General features: G+C 47.8%; 1 protein-coding gene across 2 annotated transcripts in view; it reads right to left on the reverse strand.

Moving 5' to 3' along the window:
* ppfia2 (PTPRF interacting protein alpha 2) overlaps nt 1-23,190 on the reverse strand; it is a 269,462-nt gene that overhangs the window by 78,252 nt on the left and 168,020 nt on the right. The window contains exons 3-8 of one of the 2 annotated variants that reach the window (XM_090200717.1): nt 22,160-22,261; nt 18,490-18,654; nt 15,750-15,824; nt 7,943-8,053; nt 3,174-3,407; nt 2,328-2,474 (exon numbers count right to left, since the gene is read on the reverse strand). In XM_090200717.1, the coding sequence (XP_090056843.1) occupies nt 2,328-2,474; nt 3,174-3,407; nt 7,943-8,053; nt 15,750-15,824; nt 18,490-18,654; nt 22,160-22,261 (834 nt within the window). The remainder of the gene's footprint in view (nt 1-2,327; nt 2,475-3,173; nt 3,408-7,942; nt 8,054-15,749; nt 15,825-18,489; nt 18,655-22,159; nt 22,262-23,190) is intronic. The other variant, XM_090200718.1, reaches the window with a different exon arrangement.

The raw sequence follows: 23,190 nt of genomic DNA on the forward strand, positions 1-23,190 counted from the left end.
CCATTCCTCCTTGCAAAACAGCTCGAGCTCAGTGAGGTTGGATGGAGAGCATTTGTGAACAGCAGTTTTCAGTTCTTTCCACAGATTCTCGATTGGATTCAGGTCTGGACTTTGACTTGGCCATTCTAACACCTGGATATATTTATTTTTGAACCATTCCATTGTAGATTTTGCTTTATGTTTTGGATCATTGTCTTGTTGGAAGACAAATCTCCGTCCCAGTCTCAAGTCTTTTGCAGACTCCATCAGGTTTTCTTCCAGAATGGTCCTGTATTTGGCTCCATCCATCTTCCCATCAATTTGAACCATCTTCCCTGTCCCTGCTGAAGAAAAGCAGGCCCAAACCATGATGCTGCCACCACCATGTTTGACAGTGGGGATGGTGTGTTGCTTTTACGCCAAACATAACGTTTTGCATTGTTGCCAAAAAGTTCAATTTTGGTTTCATCTGACCAGAGCACCTTCTTCCACATGTTTGGTGTGTCTCCCAGGTGGCTTGTGGCAAACTTTAACCGACACTTTTTATGGATATCTTTAAGACATGGCTTTCTTCTTGCCACTCTTCCATAAAGGCCAGATTTGTGCAATATACGACTGATTGTTGTCCTATGGACAGAGTCTCCCACCTCAGCTGTAGATCTCTGCAGTTCATCCAGAGTGATCATGGACCTCTTGGCTGCATCTCTGATCAGTCTTCTCCTTGTATGAGCTGAAAGTTTAGAGGGACGGCCAGGTCTTGGTAGATTTGTAGTGGTCTGATACTCCTTCCATTTCAATATTATCGCTTGCACAGTGCTCCTTGGGATGTTTAAAGCTTGGGAAATCTTTTTGTATCCAAATCCGACTTTAAACTTCTTCACAACAGTATCTCGGACCTGCCTGGTGTGTTCCTTGTTCTTCATGATGCTCTCTGCGCTTTTAACGGACCTCTGAGACTATCACAGTGCAGGTGCATTTATACGGAGACTTGATTACACACAGGTGGATTGTATTTATCATCATTAGTCATTTAGGTCAACATTGGATCATTCAGAGATCCTCACTGAACTTCTGGAGAGAGTTTGCTGCACTGAAAGTAAAGGGGCTGAATAATTTTGCACGCCCAATTTTTCAGTTTTTGATTTGATTTGTTTGAAATATCCAATAAATGTCGTTCCACTTCATGATTGTGTCCCACTTGTTGTTGATTCTTCACAAAAAAATACAGTTTTATATCTTTATGTTTGAAGCCTGAAATGTGGCAAAAGGTCGCAAAGTTCAAGGGGGCCGAATACTTTCGCAAGGCACTGTAGCTACAATAAAAACCCTGACCCATACGCAAACGACTCAGCCGGAGTTAAACACAATGTCAAGATGTCCTCTCGTTTCAGAATGTTCTAAACTCGTATTAATCAAAGACGAGAGTTATCCTTGATCCACTACTGGCAACGGACGTTGTGTTATTCTCCAGATCGCAGGGGATTTCAGCAAATATGTATGCTATTGTAACTACGGTACTCCCTTAATGTAGAGAACGATCAGCCTCCTGAGCCCATGGAGATCTCCTTTAAACCAGAGACGCCAGATGGGATTGAGTTTTGTTAAACCAGAGACGCCAGATGGGATTGAGTTTTGTTAAACCAGAGACGCCAGATGGAATTGAGTTTTGTTAAACCAGAGACGCCAGATGGAATTGAGTTTTATTAAACCAGAGATGCCAGATGGAATTGAGTTTTATTAAACCAGAGACGCCAGATGGAATTGAGTTTTATTAAACCAGAGATGCCAGATGGAATTGAGTTTTATTAAACCAGAGACACCAGATGGAATTGAGTTTTATTAAACCAGAGACGACAGATGGAATTGAGTTTTATTAAACCAGAGATGCCAGATGGAATTGAGTTTTGTTCAACCAGAGACGCCAGATGGAATTGAGTTTTATTAAACCAGAGATGCCAGATGGAATTGAGTTTTGTTAAACCAGAGACGCCAGATGGATGTAAGTTTTGTTAAACCAGAGACACCAGATGGAATTGAGTTTTGTTAAACCAGAGACGCCAGATGGATGTAAGTTTTGTTAAACCAGAGACACCAGATGGAATTGAGTTTTGCCTTAACATGTACTAAAGGGCATAGTTTTTCTAGGTGGGTGGAACCCACGGTGGGGACACTTCTGATTCCTTCTGGGTTGAGACCCTAAAACCAAAGGTTTAAAGTGGGTCAGTGGGGACCACAGCTGTAGGTTAAAGTATCCCTCAGATGCTGATCTTAGTTCAGTTTTATATCCTCCCCAGCTCCCCCACTACTCTAATGGTTAAAGTTAGGATTGGTGGAAGAGGGTAAGTGACCTGTCTGAGGAAGGCTTCCTTATTGGCCAGCTCATTCTCCAGTTTGTCACTGATGTCGTGCAGGGAGGTGGACTCTCTCTGGGCGCTGAGGTACCGCTTCTCCAGAGTGACGATCCTCTCTTCCATGTCCTCCTTCTGACACATAGCCTGTAGGCACACACACACAGATGTACATGTACAATGCACAGACACACACAGTTGAGTACATTTCCCTCTCAACAGCACAAATAGTATCTCCCTAAATCTCCTACGGTTAATTTCCTATATGGAGTCTCAGTGAGTGTGTGTATAGAGGGGAAGGAAATGTCCTCCAGCGTTGTTATGACATAACACTGTTCTCAGACAGTGGTAATTACTTAAGAGGGCTGGGCTGATAAAGGATCTGAGATCAGTGAACTAGCTGGATCTCACTCCCTGAGCCCAGCCTGCCATCATCATTAGCAACCAATAGCAATCTCAACCAGGGCTAGCCGCTAGCTAGGTGGACCAAGAGCCAGGTCACATTCTGATTCACATCACTGGATAGATATTCAATTCTCCTCCAAATCAGAGGGACCAGTGATTGTGTGACTATAATGGTCTGCCTATAGCACAGGACAGATGAGAAGAGACCATCTCTGAGTACCAATGTGTAGAAAGAAGCCTGGATACATTACTTTTCATAGAACCATCCAGATTGTCTGAGGCAGTAACTCCTCTAAGTTATCAGAGAGGAGGTTGAGGGAGTGAATGCATAGGTCCCTCATGCTTGTCAATGTATGTTCTCAACAGCCCTAAATCTCAACTAACTGTGTGTGTGTGTGTGTGTGTCTCCTTAGAGAGTGGGTGCATCTCATTTGAATGTACCTCTCTCCTCACCTCTTTGATGTCCCTCTGGTACTTGGTACTCATCTCCTCTGTCTTGATGAGGTCCTTGCGCGCGGTGTCCAGCTCCTGCTCCACCTCGGAGACGCGGGACGACAGGGAAGACATGCGCTCCTTCATCTGGGCCAGCTCATAGTTCTGCTTCTCCAGCAGGTCCTGCAGCTCCACCACCTGGCCCGCCTCATGGGCCGAATCCATGGAGCCGTTGGACAGGCGCTGGAGGACCAGGGGGAGAGGGAATGAGAGAGAATGAGACATTTAACCAGAGGTTTTGACTCTTACTGTATAAACTCCATTTCCATTCAGTCAAATCAGTAGCTAAGTAAAGAATCAAACATCTAAAATTATGAATTTCTAAATGGATTTCAAAATTGCTTTTCAGCTATTTCTGTTTTTTTGTGGATTGATTTAATTGAAATAATGGAATTGACCTTAACCTTGTAATACAGCGCTTTCCCATGACACAAACTGTTTTAGCTAGCAGAATTGAAATGGATGAGCTGAAACAACATCATTTCCAGTCAAGCCTTCTACAGTGAGTGCTGAAGTACAGGCTGAGAGGGCCTTGAATCAGACTAGATCCCACTTCAGACCTCTGCATTTCCCGGTGGAGAAAGATAGCTCTAATACATTTAGGAGCTGGAGGTTGTTGGCCCCCTATTCTGGTTTTATTTCAGATGGACACACAGCCAGGGTGACGGAGGCACTATAAAGATTACTCCAGACTGCATTGAGAGATTGGTTTGGCACTTGCATTAGGAATATGATTTGGTTCGACTCTGGGAGGGAGGGAGAGAGAGAGAGACACACAGAGAGAGACACAGAGAGAGAGACACACAGAGAGACAGAGAGAGAGAGAGAGAGAGAGACACAGAGAGAGCGAGAGAGAGAGACACAGAGAGCGAGAGAGCGAGACAGAGAGAGAGAGGGAGGGAGAGAGAGACACAGAGAGAGAGAGAGAGAGAGAGAGAGTAAGAGAGAGAGAGATAGAGAGAGAGACAGAGAGAGAGGGGGAATTATGTTTTTATTTTCCTCTCCCTCTCTCTTTCTGTCTGTCTCTCCTCTCCCTTCTCTCTTTATTCTACACCCCCCTCTCTCTCCCTCCTCTACCCATCCTCATGTATCAGGGCCAGCTGCCCATCCATACCCATCCATCTGGCCATACAGCCCCAATTGAGCCTCTCTCCCTACTGCCTGTGATCAATGATTCACTGTGTAAGGCAAAAGGCCCCGTTAAATCAGCCCACTGGTTTTAATACCAACACAACAGTCTACTCTCATAATGAACAAACCTTGGGATTTATCTTAGCTTGGCTTTTAGTGCAGGCTGGTTTGAGCTTTTCCCAGAGATAACAAGCCGGTTCTCGAAAGAAAAACTTAATTGCGACGCGTCTGAGAGTATACTCGTAAAGCCTGCAGGGAAGTTATCCAGTTGGGGACGAGGTGGACTTGATACTCGTAACAATGCCTTTAGGAGGGATTGACATGGAGTTAAACATTGTTTCTCCATCGAGGCAGATTGATCTGGTAGGGAACAAGCTACTGTGCACCGTTTCCTTTTGCTAAATTAGACCCGTGTCATACGTCTAGCTGTCTATATATCACAGCGCTGCTAAATTAGACCCGTGTCATACGTCTAGCTGTCTATATATCACAGCAACTTCACAGCGCTGCTAAATTAGACATTTCAGGCTTCAAACATAAAGATATAAAACTGTATTTTTTTGTGAAGAATCAACAACAAGTGGGACACAATCATGAAGTGGAACGACATTTATTGGATATTTCAAACTTTTTTAACAAATCAAAAACTGAAAAATTGGGCGTGCAAAATTATTCAGCCCCCTTAAGTTAATACTTTGTAGCGCCACCTTTTGCTGCGATTACAGCTGTAAGTCGCTTGGGGTATGTCTCTATCAGTTTTGCACATCGAGAGACTGAATTTTTTTCCCATTCCTCCTTGCAAAACAGCTCGAGCTCAGTGAGGTTGGATGGAGAACATTTGTGAACAGCAGTTTTCAGTTCTTTCCACAGATTATCCATTGGATTCAGGTCTGGACTTTGACTTGGCCATTCTAAAACCTGGATATGTTTATTTTTGAACCATTCCATTGTAGATTTTGCTTTATGTTTTGGATCATTGTCTTGTTGGAAGACAAATCTCCGTCCCAGTCTCAGGTCTTTTGCAGACTCCATCAGGTTTTCTTCCAGAATGGTCCTGTATTTGGCTCCATCCATCTTCCCATCAATTTTAACCATCTTCCCTGTCCCTGCTGAAGAAAAGCAGGCCCAAACCATGATGCTGCCACCACCATGTTTGACAGTGGGGATGGTGTGTTCAGTGTGATGAGCTGTGTTGCTTTTACGCCAAACATAACGTTTTGCATTGTTGCCAAAAAGTTCAATTTTGGTTTCATCTGACCAGAGCACCTTCTTCCACATGTTTGGTGTGTCTCCCAGGTGGCTTGTGGCAAACTTTAAACTACACTTTTTATGGATATCTTTAAGAAATGGCTTTCTTCTTGCCACTCTTCCATAAAGGCCAGATTTGTGTAATATACGACTGATTGTTGTCCTATGGACAGAGTCTCCCACCTCAGCTGTAGATCTCTGCAGTTCATCCAGAGTGATCATGGGCCTCTTGGCTGCATCTCTGATCAGTCTTCTCCTTGTATGAGCTGAAAGTTTAGAGGGACGGCCAGGTCTTGGTAGATTTGTAGTGGTCTGATACTCCTTCCATTTCAATATAATCGCTTGCACAGTGCTCCTTTGGATGTTTAAAGCTTGGGAAATCTTTTTGTATCCAAATCCGGCTTTAAACTTCTTCACAACAGTATCTCGGACCTGCCTGGTGTGTTCCTTGTTCTTCATGATGCTCTCTGCGCTTTTAACGGACCTCTGAGACTTCATGATTGTGTCCCACTTGTTGTTGATTCTTCACAAAAAAATACAGTTTTATATCTTTATGTTTGAAGCCTGAAATGTGGCAAAAGGTTGCAAAGTTCAAGGGGGCCGAATACTTTCGCAAGGCACTGTATATCACAGCAACTTCACAGCGCTGCTAAAATAGACCCGTGTCATACGTCTAGCTGTCTATATATCACAGCAACTTCACAGCGCTGCTAAAATAGACCCGTGTCATACGTCTAGCTGTCTATATATCACAGCAACTTCACAGCGCTGCTAAAATAGACCCGTTTTATACGTCTAGCTGTCTTTATATCACAGCAACTTCACAGCGCTGCTAAAATAGACCCGTTTTATACGTCTAGCTGTCTATATATCACAGCAACTTCACAGCGCTGCTAAAATAGACCCGTTTCATACGTCTAGCTGTCTATATATCATAGCAACTTCACAGCGCTGCTAAATTAGACCCGTTTCATACGTCTAGCTGTCTATATATCACAGCAACTTCACAGCGCTGCTAAAATAGACCCGTTTCATACGTCTAGCTGTCTATATATCATAGCAACTTCACAGCGCTGCTAAATTAGACCCGTTTCATACGTCTAGCTGTCTATATATCACAGCAACTTCACAGCGCTGCTAAATTTCATGTCAGTAGCTTGGGCATGTCAGTAAAAGCTAGCCTAACTTAGGTTTTATCTTTATCTTTTGAAATTGCTAACTGTAAAAGATTACCGCTATGGTTAAATCTTCTTGGTCTTAGTATTCAACAGGAAATAGTCTGAGTTTCGATCACTATATAATATTGAGGCCTTGATGGTTAGAAGTGCAGAGAGTGAAGGGAAAGGCCATGGCTGCCTGACTGCACTAGCAGGCTCGTCAGGTAAAGCTAGCTATATGCCCCGCGTCATGATGTGACCTGTTGGTTCATTCCGGCGCCACACGTGCACACACAGCCCTCCACCTGTCACATGTGTGACAACAATCTGACGACTGTTGTGTGTTCACTCTACTCCAACACCCTTCTACCCAGGAGCAGTGAGACAGAGAGGAGGGCTCTGCCCCGCCCCCCGGGAGGAAGTAGCCCTGCAGATCATCCGTGTCACTCCCTCTGGATGGAACCGTAACGAGGCTGCCATGACTACCTCTGGATGGAACCTTAAAAAGGCTGCCGTGACTACCTCTTCAAACCTCAGCATGGTGACAGTGAGTGACTCCCCTCTCACTAACCCCAAGGAGGGTGTGTGTAACCACCCTCATCCCCACCCCCCTACTCTGCAGAATGACAGGCCACAGACAGCTGTCGCCCAGTCAGGCTCAACTGAATCGTACACTCCTGACAACGCGTCCCCATCACGAGGTGCAGCTCATCCACGAGCCTAGAGATTCAGCTCACATCCAAACCATGAGACGAGAGCTAGAATTGAATTGTCATTGATGTCTTTGTTTGTTGTTCTGCAGTAGCAGCCTCTGTGAGACTAAGACACTGTTGATTTCTGCATTCTAAGTGCTGGGTGTCCTTCACGCTGCCTAGCTGGCTGCTCAAAGACACTGTGCTGACAGTGAAGGCCTGTATCTATCGAGCAAGTGAAATGATAACATGCTTGATACCACGATGATACTGATAACACAGACTATGAATGGACAACTGTGTTGAAACAATGAAAATGGTGGTTGAAAAGTATATATATCCGACATGTTTACGTTGATGTGAAAACTGAAATGTTGAGTGTTAGCCCTGTCAACGTAATGATAGTAACACATGAGATAAATGATCAACAATAAAAAGCTGTGGATATTGACAGAGAAAAAGAAGGACAGTAAACGCAATGGACGCCCACCTTGCTATGTACCTTCTGGCTGGCATCAGTGCCCTCCAGCATGTCCTCTGACCCGTCCCCTGACGCCACCTTCCTCTGGATGTGGGCATTCTGCTCCCGTAAGGCCACAATCTGCAGAGAGGGACACAGGACAGAGATTAATACACAGGTCTAGAATAACACAGCAGAGATCAGCCTAGCTGTCAATCACACATGCAGGCACATGCACAAACGTGCACGCAGGCACAGATATGCACACACACACACACAATTGTCAGCTCCAGCCAGTCACGGGGCTGTCCTGTCAGTGCCTGAGGGGAATAAAACTGATGCGCAAATGTATTAAGGTCAAGGGTTAGGATCTCATTCACTTTCCGAAACACAAACAACCTAAATATTTGCTCAACAACAGCTAACAGCTTATTTCCTACTTTTACAGCTCGTCTGTGTCGAGGTTTCTGGAACATTACGCTGCCAGCTAAGTCATGTTATGTCTAGGTATTAACGTGATCACTATGATTATCTTGTTCTGCGAACCCCTCCTCTCTCTCACCTGAAGAATCTGGTGTTCACTCTTAATCACGTTGCCAGGGGCTACAAACCAGTGACACGACAAGCATAATGAGGCTTTCCCCGACAGGGTCGGCTGATTAGGACGTTCCGAGGGGGAGGAAGGTGGGAAATAGCCGGGTAAAGACACTGTTATAATTGTCCAAATTGTTGGGACTATAACCTATTCTTGGACAACACAAACAGCACGGTATGCATTCCTTTATGGAGCCCCCTCACTTCTAATGCCCTTTTACACCATCGCTAACGACAAGTGACAGCAATGCCAGGGAGACTACATGATGCCTGTAGGGTCAGCCTTCAGAGAAACCTCCCAGACCTTGAAACTAGGAGGAGACAGTCATTGTTTTATGATGTGCTAACCATATATATTCTTTTGCATAACTGTCATGTTTTTTGCGTGTGAAAATATTTGTAGAAAAGCCGTGATCTTACTGTTTGACAACTACAGCAGAGAGATGCACCATGTCAGTGCCATAAATACCTGTAGCCTGTCACTGTGCTTTCCAGACACCTCATCCAGTACACAGTCAAATATTAGTCTGCTCACTATCCATTATTATGTAATCATGAGCACAGACATCGCCAGATTTACCATAAAGAACAGACCCAGTTGGGAGACAGACAGGGTATGGTAGTGTGATTAAAATGACAGCATGCTGCTATTACCACTGATCACAGGATCTTTTTTAGGCTTTAATCTCAGGATTTCATCTGGATTTAGGAAACAAACCGACCTTGTTTCCCCCATCGGAGACGTCAACATTATGACGCCAATGAGAGAGAGAAGAATCCAGGAAGGATAGTGTAGCAGCCTATGACAGTCATGAATCTACTGTATAATAGTGTATTTTGCTAAACATGGCAATACATCATACTACAGACTGAGGCAGTACTGCAATAGGGCCTTCCAGTCCTGATCGATAAAAGCCACACAGTATATCAGTATTACTGCTATTGGAATGCCATCTGTCTACAATAAATAAGTTAAGCCGGAATATTTGCTGGACACTTCCCATTTGTGGGAATCCCAGATCTATGACTTGGCTGTGTCTGCACCCCGGAGAGACCGACATAATTACATTTCTCAGAAGGAGGCGATGACATCACAATAAAACAACACAGTGAGAGAATCCAATACGGTTGCCAAGTGTTTCACCAACCGCTCCAGTTGAGCTGCGTTCAAGACTTAGAGGGCATTCACTGACACCTCCATCAATAAACAATGATTGATGTGAAAATGCGACACATAACTAACTGCCTCTGCCACTGTGATCAGAAATAGCCTTAAAGCTATACAACTATAAAACACCACTTTTTACAGCACAGATGGAGGCACTCACTAGACGCAAGTATTACATTATTTTCATTCTAAGAGGGCAAAGGGCAGGGAGGGATTATTCCACAATTACAATAGAGGATTCCCTTTACATTAAGCCTCGACAACATCCCAGCACGGGGTTTGAGATTTCATCCACAGACAGTGGATTTGCTTGCTGCTGCATATTGCTGCCTCTCCCCCCCCTCCCCCCCCCCCCCCCCTCTTCATCTCACTCCATTATTTTAATGAGGGGTACAATTACACCTCCTTATGTTTCGGCCGGAGCATTGGGGTGCGTCTGGCATTTATCATTTACAGAGATCAAACGGTCGGCTCTCAGCATTCACTCACACACACACACACACACACACACACACACACACACACACACACACACACACACACACACACACACACACACAGGATAACAAATGATAGACTGAGCCATGCTGCTGTGGCTGCTCTCAAATTAGAAAAATGAGAAGTTTAATGAAGCAAATTGAAAGTGGCCATCTTTCCCTTTGATGAAGTACTAGTTCATCTCAACTCATCAAAGCCCAGGAGACATCAGAGACACCAGGAGACATCAGAAATACCAGAAGACACCAGGAGACACCAGAAATACCAGGAGAAAACAGGAGACATCAGAAACACCAGGAGATATCAGAAATACCAGAAGACACCAGGAGACACCAGAAATACCAGGAGAAACCAGGAGACATCAGAAACACCAGGAGACATCAGAAATACCAGAAGACACCAGGAGACACCAGAAATACCAGGAGAAACCAGGAGACATCAGAAACACCAGGGGACATCAGAAACACCAGGAGACATCAGAAACACCAGGAGACATCAGAAACACCAGGAGACATCAGAAATACCAGAAGACACCAGGAGACACCAGAAATACCAGGAGAAACCAGGAGACATCAGAAACACCAGGGGACATCAGAAACACCAGGAGACATCAGAAACACCAGAAGACACCAGGAGACACCAGAAATACCAGGAGAAACCAGGAGACATCAGAAACACCAGGGGACATCAGAAACACCAGGAGACATCAGAGACGCCAGGAGACATCAGAAACACCAGGAGACATCAGAGACGCCAGGCGACATCAGAAACACCAGGAGACGCCAGGAGACATCAGAAACACCAGGAGACACCAGACATACCAGGAGAAACCAGGAGACATCAGAAACACCAGGAGACATCAGAAACGCCAGGAGACATCAGAGATGCCAGGAGACATCAGAGACGCCAGGAGACATCAGAGACGCCAGGAGACATCAGAGACGCCAGGAGACATCAGAGACGCCAAGAGACATCAGAAACACCAGGAGACATCAGAAACACCAGGAGACATCAGAAACACCAGGAGACATCAGAGACGCCAGGAGACATCAGAAACACCAGGAGACATCAGAAACACCAGGAGACATCAGAAACACCAGAAGACATCAGAAACACCAGGAGACATCAGGAGACACCAGGAGAAATCATGAGACACCAGGAGACACCAGGAGACAGTGCCACAGCTAAACAGAAAGGCGCTGTCTTCCAAACTCCTATCCCTCACAATACCTTAATCTTCCCTGACTCCCTTCGTCTCCACCTCTCCGAGAAGTAATGGTCTGTTTTAGTGTGAAGGAGCAAAAGGAGATTGGGCAGGAAGGTGACGTGAAATCTCTCGGTGTACAAGATTGATTTGGTGGAGCCTTGGAGCCTGGAGCAAGTTGCTGTATGCAGCAATGCCTCTGAATTAAGATCACACACACACACACACACACACACACACACACACACACACAGAACCTGTTGACTTGAATCTTATAGCACCGGTTAATTTTTCACCTTATAGAGTGGGTGACACCTTGGGGATTCCCTCTAGAATTCTAACCAGGAAACAAATACGAGAGACCGGATAACATAGAGTAACAGAGTTTTCAGTCTCTCTCTCTCACAACAGCCTTTGTAGGATCTTACGCAGGTTGGATTGGTCCCTTGGCCATGGACCAAGCCCAGAGGGCCCAGAGGTTTTGCGGGGAATTGATCAACCTCCTGACACATTCTACAGAATGTCACGGATCCCTCCAGAACATTCATTACACACACCTGGCCCCTATTCCCAGTGATTAGTAATTGTATAAGTGCGTCTTTGGTTTACCATTGTCCTGTTGATTATTGTTACAATGTCCGTTGGTTCGTTTGAGTACCTGTGCTGTGTGTTTTGGCTTTCGTGCCATTGTGGATATCGCAGATGATTACGGGTCTCGTCCCATGTGCACTTGTGTTATTTATTTGATCTGGAACACTTAAACACCTGACACTGAGAGGTCAAATCTGGACCACTTAAACACCTGAGACTGAGAGGTCAAATCTGGACCACTTAAACACCTGACACTGAGAGGTCAAATCTGGAACACTTAAAACACCTGAGACTGAGAGGTCAAATCTGAACCACTTAAACACCTGAGACTGAGAGGTCAAATCTGAACCACTTAAACACCTGAGACCACTTAAACACCTGACACTGAGAGGTCAAATCTGGAACACATAAACACTTGAGACTGGGAGGTCAAATCTGGACCACTTAAACACCTGACACTGAGAGGTCAAATCTGGATGACTTAAACACCTGCGACTGAGAGGTCAAATCTGGACCACTTAAACACCTGAGACTGAGAGGTCAAATCTGGACCACTTAAACACCTGAGACTGAGAGGTCAAATCTGGACCAATTAAACACCTGAGACCACTTAAACACCTGAGACTGAGAGGTCAAATCTGGACCACTTAAACACCTGCGACTGAGAGGTCAAATCTGGACCATTTAAACACCTGCGACTGAGAGGTCAAATCTGGACCACTTAAACACCTGAGACCACTTAAACACCTGAGACTGAGAGGTCAAATCTGGACCACTTAAACACCTGAGACCACTTAAACACCTGAGACTGAGAGGTCAAATCTGGACCACTTAAACACCTGAGACCACTTAAACACCTGACACTGAGAGGTCAAATCTGGACCACTTAAACACCTGAGACCACTTAAACACCTGAGACCACTTAAACACCTGAGACTGAGAGGTCAAATCTGGACCATTTAAACACCTGCGACTGAGAGGTCAAATCTGGACCACTTAAACACCTGAGAACACTTAAACACCTGAGACCACTTAAACACCTGAGACTGAGAGGTCAAATCTGAACCACTTAAACACCTGAGACTGAGAGGTCAAATCTGAACCACTTAAACACCTGAGACTGAGAGGTCAAATCTGAACCACTTAAACACCTGCGACTGAGAGGTCAAATCTGGAACAATTAAAACACCTGAGACTGAGAGGTCAAATCTGGAACACTTAAACACCTGAGACCACTTAAACACCTGAGACTGAGAGGTCAAATCTGGACCACTTAAACACCTGAGACTGAGAGGTCAAATCTGAACCACTTAAACACCTGAGACTGAGAGGTCAAATCTGGACCACTTAAACACCTGAGACCACTTAAACACCTGAGACCACTTAAACACCTGACACTGAGAGGTCAAATCTGGACCACTTAAACACCTGAGACCACTTAAACACCTGAGACCACTTAAACACCTGACACTGAGAGGTCAAATCTGGACCACTTAAACACCTGAGACCAATTAAAAACATGACACTGAGAGGTCAAATCTGGACCACTTAAACACCTGACACTGAGAGGTCAAATCTGGACCACTTAAACACCTGAGACTGAGAGGTCAAATCTGGAACACTTAAACACCTGAGACTGAGAGGTCAAGTCTGGACCACTTAAACACCTGAGACTGAGAGGTCAAATCTGGACCACTTAAACACCTGACACTGAGAGGTCAAATCTGGACCACTTAAACACCTGAGACTGAGAGGTCAAATCTGGACCACTTAAACACCTGACACTGAGAGGTCGAAGGTCATCTATGTCATCAGGCAGTGCAGCTCCCTATGGGAGGCTCCAGGATTGCAGGTGGTGTTATCTGCAGACTGGAGCCCCAGAGGAGAACGACTCGAGGCAGATCTCCATCCCAAATCAATTAACAGTCTGGAGCTGGTGCAGGCAGCTACTGGAACCCAACGTCCTCCCCGGAGGCTCTGACGTGTGGAAGTGTGGATGTTTCTATTCAGCAGTGCTTATTTAACCACAGCCTCCATCACCGGGCCTCAACACCCACTCACTCAGATGACTGTCTCACCATGACACAGCGGGAAAGTTAACCATGTATCCACTGTAGTCAAATTAAGTATAGTCACACTATTTAATCAAATAAAGACCTAAAATATCTGTTGAGGCGCAACACTGTACTTGGTTAAGCGAATGAGCTGCACTTTACACTGCATGTCTATGGCTCAAACTTAGCCTCATACAACCAGCCTGATCTCGCGAGCTTACATAAATGATTCGCTACACGGATACAGGAGAGGCCATCAGTCAGGTAATACTAGGCTAACTCAAAGTGAAAGATATCGCCATCTCATTCCTCTCATCCCCTCATTCCATCCCTAGCTTTACTTGTTTTCTATAGCCAGGGCAGATCAGTCTTTGACCAGGGTTTCATCTCACCTCCTAAGGCCTGTTTGGCTGGTAGAGCAGCATTTTAAATCTCTCTCTCCCTCCCTCTCCCCCTTATCCCTTCCCGGCCGTGTCAGTTGTGCTTTGATCAGCCACCCCCGTCCACAGCTCATTACAGACTGGAGGCAGTTCTAATGCAGGTAGAGCAGCTGTTTAATCCCAGCTCCTTCCATGCCCTCTCCTCCTGTATGTATATTTTACCACCCCCTTCTTCTTCTCTCTCCCTACCTCTCACTGCCCATGTCTTCCACCATTCTTCTTCTCTCTCCCTACCTCTCACTGCCCATGTCTTCCACCATTCTTCTTCTCTCTCCCTACCTCTCACTGCCCATGTCTTCCACCATTCTTCTTCTCTCTCCCTACCTCTCACTGCCCATGTCTTCCACCATTCTTCTTCTCTCTCCCTACCTCTCACTGCCCATGTCTTCCACCATTCTTCTTCTCTCTCCCTACCTCTCACTGCCCATGTCTTCCACCATTCTTCTTCTCTCTCCCTACCTCTCACTGCCCATGTCTTCCACCATTCTTCTTCTCTCTCCCTACCTCTCACTGCCCATGTCTTCCACCATTCTTCTTCTCTCCCCTACCTCTCACTGCCCATGTCTTCCACCATTCTTCTTCTCTCTCCCTACCTCTCACTGCCCATGTCTTCCACCATTGTTCTTCTCTCCCCCTACCTCTCACTGCCCATGTCTTCCACCATTCTTCTTCTCTCTCCCTACCTCTCACTGCCCATGTCTTCCACCATTCTTCTTCTCTCCCCCTACCTCTCACTGCCCATGTCTTCCACCATTCTTCTTCTCTCTCCCTACCTCTCACTGCCCATGTTTTCCACCATTCTTCATCTCTCTCCCTACCTCTCACTGCCCATGTCTTCCACCATTCTTTCTCTCTCTCCCTCCCTCCCTCCCTCCCTCCCTCCCTCCCTCCCTCCCTCCCTCCCTCCCTCCCTCCCTCTGGCAGTGCAGAGTGGTTAATTTGGCTCCGGTAGAGCGTCAGCCTGAGGGCTCCTCTCAGCTGGAACATGACCATCTGCCCAGGCAGAGACTGGTAGAGAGAGAATGGGGGGCAGAGGCGTTACGCCACCCTACTAACGCCACGGGCCAGCTCTCATCTGTCAAGGCCATACTTCACCCCATCACACTCCATCTTAAGACAGAATGACTAGCCCCTGAATAGGAGTCCTCCTAAGTAGAACTGTCAACATCAAACTACTTTGAACGTTGACTAAAACATGAACAAATTCCTGTCTAAGGCTGATGAAATGAAGAGAACAGACGTCTCAGTCAGCGCACCTGTGGAAATGATGCTGTGACACATTTCTCACCTCCTGGTTGGCTGATGTTAGCTCCTCCTCCAATGCAGAGACCCTCTCTAGCGACACCCGCAGTCTCTCCCTCACCTGAGGAAAACAAAACACAACAACCCGCCATGAGTGCGTTACTGTACACAACCTCTGGTAGGACCTTACCATGGAGCTCTGCTCTAGCAGTTAATGGTAGTAGACGTGTGGTTTTGAGCTCTCAGATAAATAGCATGGATAGTGTTGGAGACAACAGTGAGATATGTCTATTTATCTCTCTCCACCAACCCACCATCCCACCTCAGCCCGGGGTTGACATGATATACCGTGTTCCCGGGATAGACCAAGCAGCTCTTCCCTCTCTCCCTCAGCCTTCAGCCCAACAGTAACACCTTGTCTTGGCCTTGAAGCCCTCCTCCTCTCCCCTCCTCCCCCTCCCTCCTCCTCTTCCCTCCTCCTCCTCTCCCTTCCTCCCCATCCCTCCTCCTCTTCTCCCCTCCTCCCCATCCCTCCTCCTCTCCCCTCCTCGCCATCCCTCCTCCCCATCCCTCCTCCTCTTCTCTCCTCCTTCCCATCCCTCCTCCTCTTCTCCCCTCCTCCCCATCCCTCCTCCTCTTCTCCCCTCCTCCCCATCCCTCCTCCTCTCCCCTCCATCCCTCCTCCCCATCCCTCCTCCTCTTCTCTCCTCCTTCCCATCCCTCCTCCTCTTCTCCCCTCCTCCCCATCCCTCCTCCTCTTCTCCCCTCCTCCCCATCCCTCCTCCTCTCCCCTCCTCGCCATCCCTCCTCCCCATCCCTCCTCCTCTTCTCTCCTCCTTCCCATCCCTCCTCCTCTTCTCCCCTCCTCCCCATCCCTCCTCCTCTTCTCCCCGCTCCTCAAAGGGGGTGAATGTATGACTTACTCTTCCTTCCTCTATGCACCATGTTGAGGTATTTGTCATGCTACTGATGGAGCATTTACTGGTGAGCTCTGTGGTGCTCCATGACCGGGGCTGTGGCCCGCTAGGATCAAGGCATCTCTGAGGAGGCTCCTAGCCTGGATTACAGGGCAGTCATCCCCCTCCCTCCCCTCCCCTCCTCCGGACAGCCCAGCAACACACAGACAGATCGTCGCAGGGCAGAAAACATCCCGTGAATCAAAAACGGATTTTATTCCCTAGTCCAGCGGCCTGGAGAGACGCGTTATAAATGATAGGGTCTGTTGTGGAGGGTTGAATAGATTACAGCAGCCGGCGTGACATCTTACAGAGGGCTGAGGCCATCAATCAACATGCCTGAGGCAGAGCAGAGGCTGGGGCTGGGGCCAGTGGGAGAGCAGAGGCTGGGGCTGGGGCCAGTGGGAAAGGCTGGGGCTGAGGCCATCAATCAACAGGCCTGAGGCAGAGCAGAGGCTGGGGCTGGGGCCAGTGGGAGAGCAGAGGCTGGGGCTGGGGCCAGTGGGAGAGGCTGGGGCTGAGGCCATCAATCAACAGGCCTGAGGCAGAGCAGAGGCTGGGGCTGAGGTCATCAATCAACAGGCCTGAGGCAGAGCAGAGGCTGGGGCTGGGGCCAGTAGGAGAGCAGAGGCTGGGGCTGGGGCCAGTGGGAGAGCAGAGGCTGGGGCTGGGGCCAGTGGGAGAGCAGAGGCTGGGGCTGGGGCCAGTGGCAGAGCAGAGGCTGGGGCTGAGGCCATCAATCAACAGGCCTGAGGCAGAGCAGAGGCTGGGGCTGAGGTCATCAATCAACAGGCCTGAGGCAGAGCAGAGGCTGGGGCTGAGGTCATCAATCAACAGGCCTGAGGCAGAGCAGAGGCTGGGGCTGAGGCCATCAATCAACAGGCCTGAGACAGAGCAGAGGCTGGGGCTGGGGCCAGTGGGAGAGCAGAGGCTGGGGCTGGGGCCAGTGGGAGAGCAGAGGCTGGGGCCAGTGGGAGAGCAGAGGCTGGGGCTGGGGCCAGTGGGAGAGCAGAGGCTGGGGCTGGGGCCAGTGGGAGAGCAGAGGCTGGGGCTGGGGCCAGTGGGAGAGCAGAGGCTGGGGCCAGTGGGAGAGCAGAGGCTGGGGCTGGGGCCAGTGGGAGAGCAGAGGCTGGGGCTGGGGCCAGTGGCAGAGCAGAGGCTGGGGCTGAGGCCATCAATCAACAGGCCTGAGGCAGAGCAGAGGCTGGGGCTGAGGTCATCAATCAACAGGCCTGAGGCAGAGCAGAGGCTGGGGCTGAGGTCATCAATCAACAGGCCTGAGGCAGAGCAGAGGCTGGGGCTGAGGCCATCAATCAACAGGCCTGAGACAGAGCAGAGGCTGGGGCTGGGGCCAGTGGGAGAGCAGAGGCTGGGGCTGGGGCCAGTGGGAGAGCAGAGGCTGGGGCCAGTGGGAGAGCAGAGGCTGGGGCTGGGGCCAGTGGGAGAGCAGAGGCTGGGGCTGGGGCCAGTGGGAGAGCAGAGGCTGGGGCTGGGGCCAGTGGGAGAGCAGAGGCTGGGGCCAGTGGGAGAGCAGAGGCTGGGGCTGGGGCCAGTGGGAGGGCAGAGGCTGGGGCCAGTGGGAGAGCAGAGGCTGGGGCTGGGGCCAGTGGGAGGGCAGGCGGTTGTGGTGGTGACTTATGCCAAAACAAAGAATATTCAATACCAGATGGCACTGCGTTTGCAAAGCCTCTCCATACTGTCATCAGTCAAATATACTGTACATTCAATTGAAGAATCTCTATCCGCGTGTATAATCCATTCTTCCACTCAGCAAAAAGGAATAGGTACTGTGCAGATTCTATAGAATACATGTCTAATGTATGGTCTTACCTTCTCGTCTAGAGCTTTGTGGTGCTCGAACAGGGACTTGAGCGCTTTGAGGACCTCCACCTCACTGGACACGCCTGAGGGGGACTGGGCCTGCCGCTTGACCACAGTCATACGTAGTGACCGCTCATGCCTGGACACCAGGCACTCCAGATGCTCCAGAAGCAACTATAGAGACAGACATAGAGACAGAAATTAGTGCTAATATAATCATCATCATCATCATCCTCATCTGCATCATCATCAGAAAGGCTATCTGCCTCATCTGCATAATTGACATCATCATCGATGCTATTACCGTTATCGTCTGCATCATCAGTTATCCTGGCACCAGAGAAGATGTAGTGATATGATTCTAAATGTCAACCTGTAGTGGCCGGACCACTGGACTGTAATATACCAACCACACAAGGTTACTGGTCTTCATGTGATTCTCCAAATACATTATTTATATCCACCCTGATTAACCGCAATGAAAAGAAATCAAAGTAACCAACCAGATCTTCTTATCTTGGTCATTTCATTTAATTTTCTAACTTTTGGTCGGGAGGGGGGGGGGGGGGAATAAACCTTCAGTGGAATAACATGAGACATACGAAAATCAATATAGGCACTCAAAACAAATGAAAAGTCTCTGGACTGCACACAAAACAGATGATGTTAATGTTGTTACTGTGCCGGGCTGGTGAATGCAGCGTGCCGAATCCATTCTCAGTGGAAAGTGTCCCAAGGACAGGGAGGGTTGGGGGAGTCAACTTCCAGCAGCACAAAGGGAGGAGATGAGTCCACTGGTAGCAGGGGGCACAGGAGAGACGAGGAGTAGAGCCACACAGGGACCATAAAGATGAACACTGTCCTCTGATCTCTGTCACATAGGCACAGTGGAGGGATGAGGGCCTGAGGGAAGTCTAAATGTGCTAGTCTGACTAGCTAGGCTTTTGGGGTCTAGATTTGGCCCATAACCTGGTCATGTGAAGGCCTAGTGTTTTGGAGGGGATGCACATGCCTCATAGACAAGCAACTAATCGAGCAAGCTAATTGCTAATGATGATGCTAACTGCCCTGTTAGGAATCCACCAAGCTCCGCTGAGATACTGATCTGAGGAGAGGTTCATGTAGTGACTTCAGCTTTGTTGTCTGGTCATTCTGAGAAACATTGACCGTTTTCTTCATCTCCACATCCCAAATGCCGTGTTTCTAACCCTGACTGTGCTTCGCTAGGCCAAACAACCCCTCCTCGGCGTCGCCACGCGCTGTGGCCGGTTAATAACATAACGGTGTAGTTCACCAATGGTTTGGAGAGTTTTCACACTGGCGTCACCACAGTATTTAACCAAGGAAGTAACTTACTTCTAAACCCATCTTTAAGCAGGGCTCTGGTGTTGTGAGTCCTCCAAGCACTGTGCTTAAACCACAGACTGTAATTCCTTAATCATCCAGGCATTAAGAACCATTACACATACAGACATCCACCACATTTTCAAAGTCAACACATATTCACTCAACCTGGTAGAACTTAACTAGGAATTTAGTGTTGCACTACACTACCCATCAGGCACTGCAGACGCTATGTTGTGTGCGGCCCAAATGGTACAAGCATAATGTAGGCTCTGTTTCAATATCCACACTAGCATACCATTTAAAAGGCATGCTGAATACATTGCTCCAATCTAAATGATATGCTAGAAACAACCTTGGAACAGAGCCGTTGTGTCTGTTGTTGTATTAATACGTTGGAGAAAGGGAAGGTGCTGACAGAGGGGTGTGGACTAGTTTTGGAGGGGCTTCGAGGGGGCTGTCCATCCTTCCTTCTCTCCGTCTCTCCATGAGCGTCTGAAGGATTGCCAGCAGACTCCAGCCCCCCTTCCCCCAGCTTCCCTCCCCACACCCAAACCCCCGCCGTTTAATCAATCCGAGTCTGAACGTTGGCCCCAGCTCTACCTCAGCCATCGCCCCGCCAGAATAATAAGAAGCAACCTACACCTACACACACCCTCTAAGGAGAGGCCTCCTCCTCCCACCCTCCTCATCCTCTCTCTATAACCTACACACACCCTCTCCTCCTCCTCCTCTTCCTCTCTCTATAACCTACACACACCCTCTCCTCCTCTCTCTATAACCTACACACACCCTCTCCTCCTCCTCCTCTCTCTATAACCTACACACACCCTCTCCTCCTCCTCTTCTTCCTCTCTCTATAACCTACACACACCCTCTCCTCCTCTCTCTATAACCTACACACACCCTCTCCTCCTCCTCCTGTCTCTATAACCTACACACACCCTCTCCTCCTCCTCTTCTTCCTCTCTCTATAACCTACACACACCCTCTCCTCCTCTCTCTATAACCTACACACACCCTCTCCTCCTCTCTCTATAACCTACACACACCCTCTAAGGAGAGGCCTCCTCCTCCCACCCTCCTCCTCCTCTCTCTATGACCTACACACACCCTCTCCTCCTCCTCCTCTTCCTCTCTCTATAACCTACACACACCCTCTCCTCCTCTCTCTATAACCTACACACACCCTCTCCTCCTCCTACTCTCTCTATAACCTACACACACCCTCTCCTCCTCCTCTTCTTCCTCTCTCTATAACCTACACACACCGTCTCCTCCTCTCTCTATAACCTACACACACCCTCTCCTCCTCTCTCTATAACCTACACACACCCTCTCCTCCTCCTCCTCTCTCTATAACCTACACACACCCTCTCCTCCTCCTCCTCCTCTTTCTATAACCTACACCCACCCTCTCCTCCTTCTCCTCTCTCGATGGTTCATAATTTCTCTCTTATCATGCTTCTATACTGCATGGCTCATCCAGCTTGCAATGTTTAGGGGTACCTAGAGGTACACCATCCTCTTTTTTGTTGTCAGCCCTCCAACCCACTGATTGCATGCACCTGGCTTCAAATATTTAATTATGAACTTTAAAACCTTTACAACAAAAAAAAGCTGATATATTAAAAGTCTGCATCATCGCTCTGCAGAGGATTCAAGGTGATAATGAAGAGAGAGAGACTAAATTCCATCTCTCTCTCTCTCTCTCTCTCTCTCTCTCTCTCTTTCTCTCTCTCTCTCTCTTGAGATGGCAGAGTAGTGACAGGGCTACTAAAATGGCAGTGCTAAAATCCTCTCTGGCAGACTGGTGGTTTGTAGTCAGTCAGTGTGACTATGTGAGTCTCCCATTATACAGACTGGTGGTTTGTAGTCAGTCAGTGTGACTATGTGAGTCTCCCATTATACAGACTGGTGGTTTGTAGTCAGTCAGTGTGACTATGTGAGTCTCCCATTATACAGACTGGTGGTTTGTAGTCAGTCAGTGTGACTATGTGAGTCTCCCATTATACAGATTAATGGGAAAAGAGCAGCCTTATCTGTCAACAGCAGAGTTTGGTTACTCAGCTTAATGAAAGGGTATTATCGGAAATGGAATTCAGAGGTAGCTCTAATGTATATGGGGTCCAAATCTGTCCCCAGGGGACATGCAGGCGACCGGTTCCATCGACCTGGTACAGGTGACCAGTCAACCGCGTCAACAGATGAAAACATTGTTGATCTCCATAGACTCTAAGCCGTTCTGGTTCAGGTCAATGTGTGAGGTTAGAATTGGGCAGAAACGAACGTGTGTGTGTCTGTGCGTGCGTTCTTGTGTCTCCTCTCCACGTACCCTGGTGTTGTTCCTCTCGGCCTTGAGCTCAGAGATCTCCTCCTCTTTCTCCAGAAGGTTCTCTCTGCACACGTTCAGCTCCTTGGTCAGGGCTGCAAACTCCTGTACAGCAACAACACAGAACATAGAGGTCAGCATCACAGCGCCATCCATAACACACAATACATCTTCATCTTCATCACCACAACCCAGAAAACAGTTCGCACAAAGCCATCCATGTCATTGGCATCCATACCGCACAACATCGTTAGGAAATATGAGACAGTCATTAAACAAGCCCCCCCCCCCCCCATCACTCACATGTCATACTCAATGGACTAGCCCACAGTTCACAGACATAGTTCAAAAACTCTGTTAATCATGTCCAATCCAAAGGGAAAAGAGCCTTCTATAATGATCCCTTTATGTTATTGATGGTGTTCTGGTTCCCTGTCGGCTAAACTAGACAAACTGACTCCCTGGTCTTACTGTGGATATCCCAGACTTTGGCGATGTGTTTCCAGATGACTACCACCACCAACACCACCAACACCACACCACCACAGAAGACAGGTTTAAACCTGTGGGTTCTGGGAAAAGTGAAAATTCGGTTTGGCAGAGAATATAAGGTGAATGTGCTAATGGTAATCTCTACACACAGGCTGTGAGAGGATTGTCCCCCCGAGGAGACTAGTGGGCACCGGGCCATAGTGGACTTAAGCATGACTACTGTACTGTACTGTCAGCACGAAGCAAAAAGAAGTGTGGTGGCAGAATCACTGCACAGGCCAGCATTACAAACCAAGCATGGAAGGCAGTCACTGTCCACTGGTCAGTGTAACAGCCTATGAAATAAGATGGGAGTCAGTATCTCAGTCGTTCAATAAATAGAACAATAATGTACAGGTAAATTGGCCACAAACTATCTTCTGTAAGTATCCCTTAGTGAGATGCTGTCATATAACAACAACAATAACACAGCAGGCATCCAGACAACTGAAGCAGGAGTGCCTAAACTCTTAACCTTACGGAGTCAGAATAGATTTGCATGT

The sequence above is a fragment of the Oncorhynchus mykiss genome, chromosome 15, assembly GCF_057628025.1.
Source record: "Oncorhynchus mykiss isolate SJ-2025 chromosome 15, ASM5762802v1, whole genome shotgun sequence".
Lineage (NCBI taxonomy): Eukaryota > Metazoa > Chordata > Actinopteri > Salmoniformes > Salmonidae > Oncorhynchus > Oncorhynchus mykiss.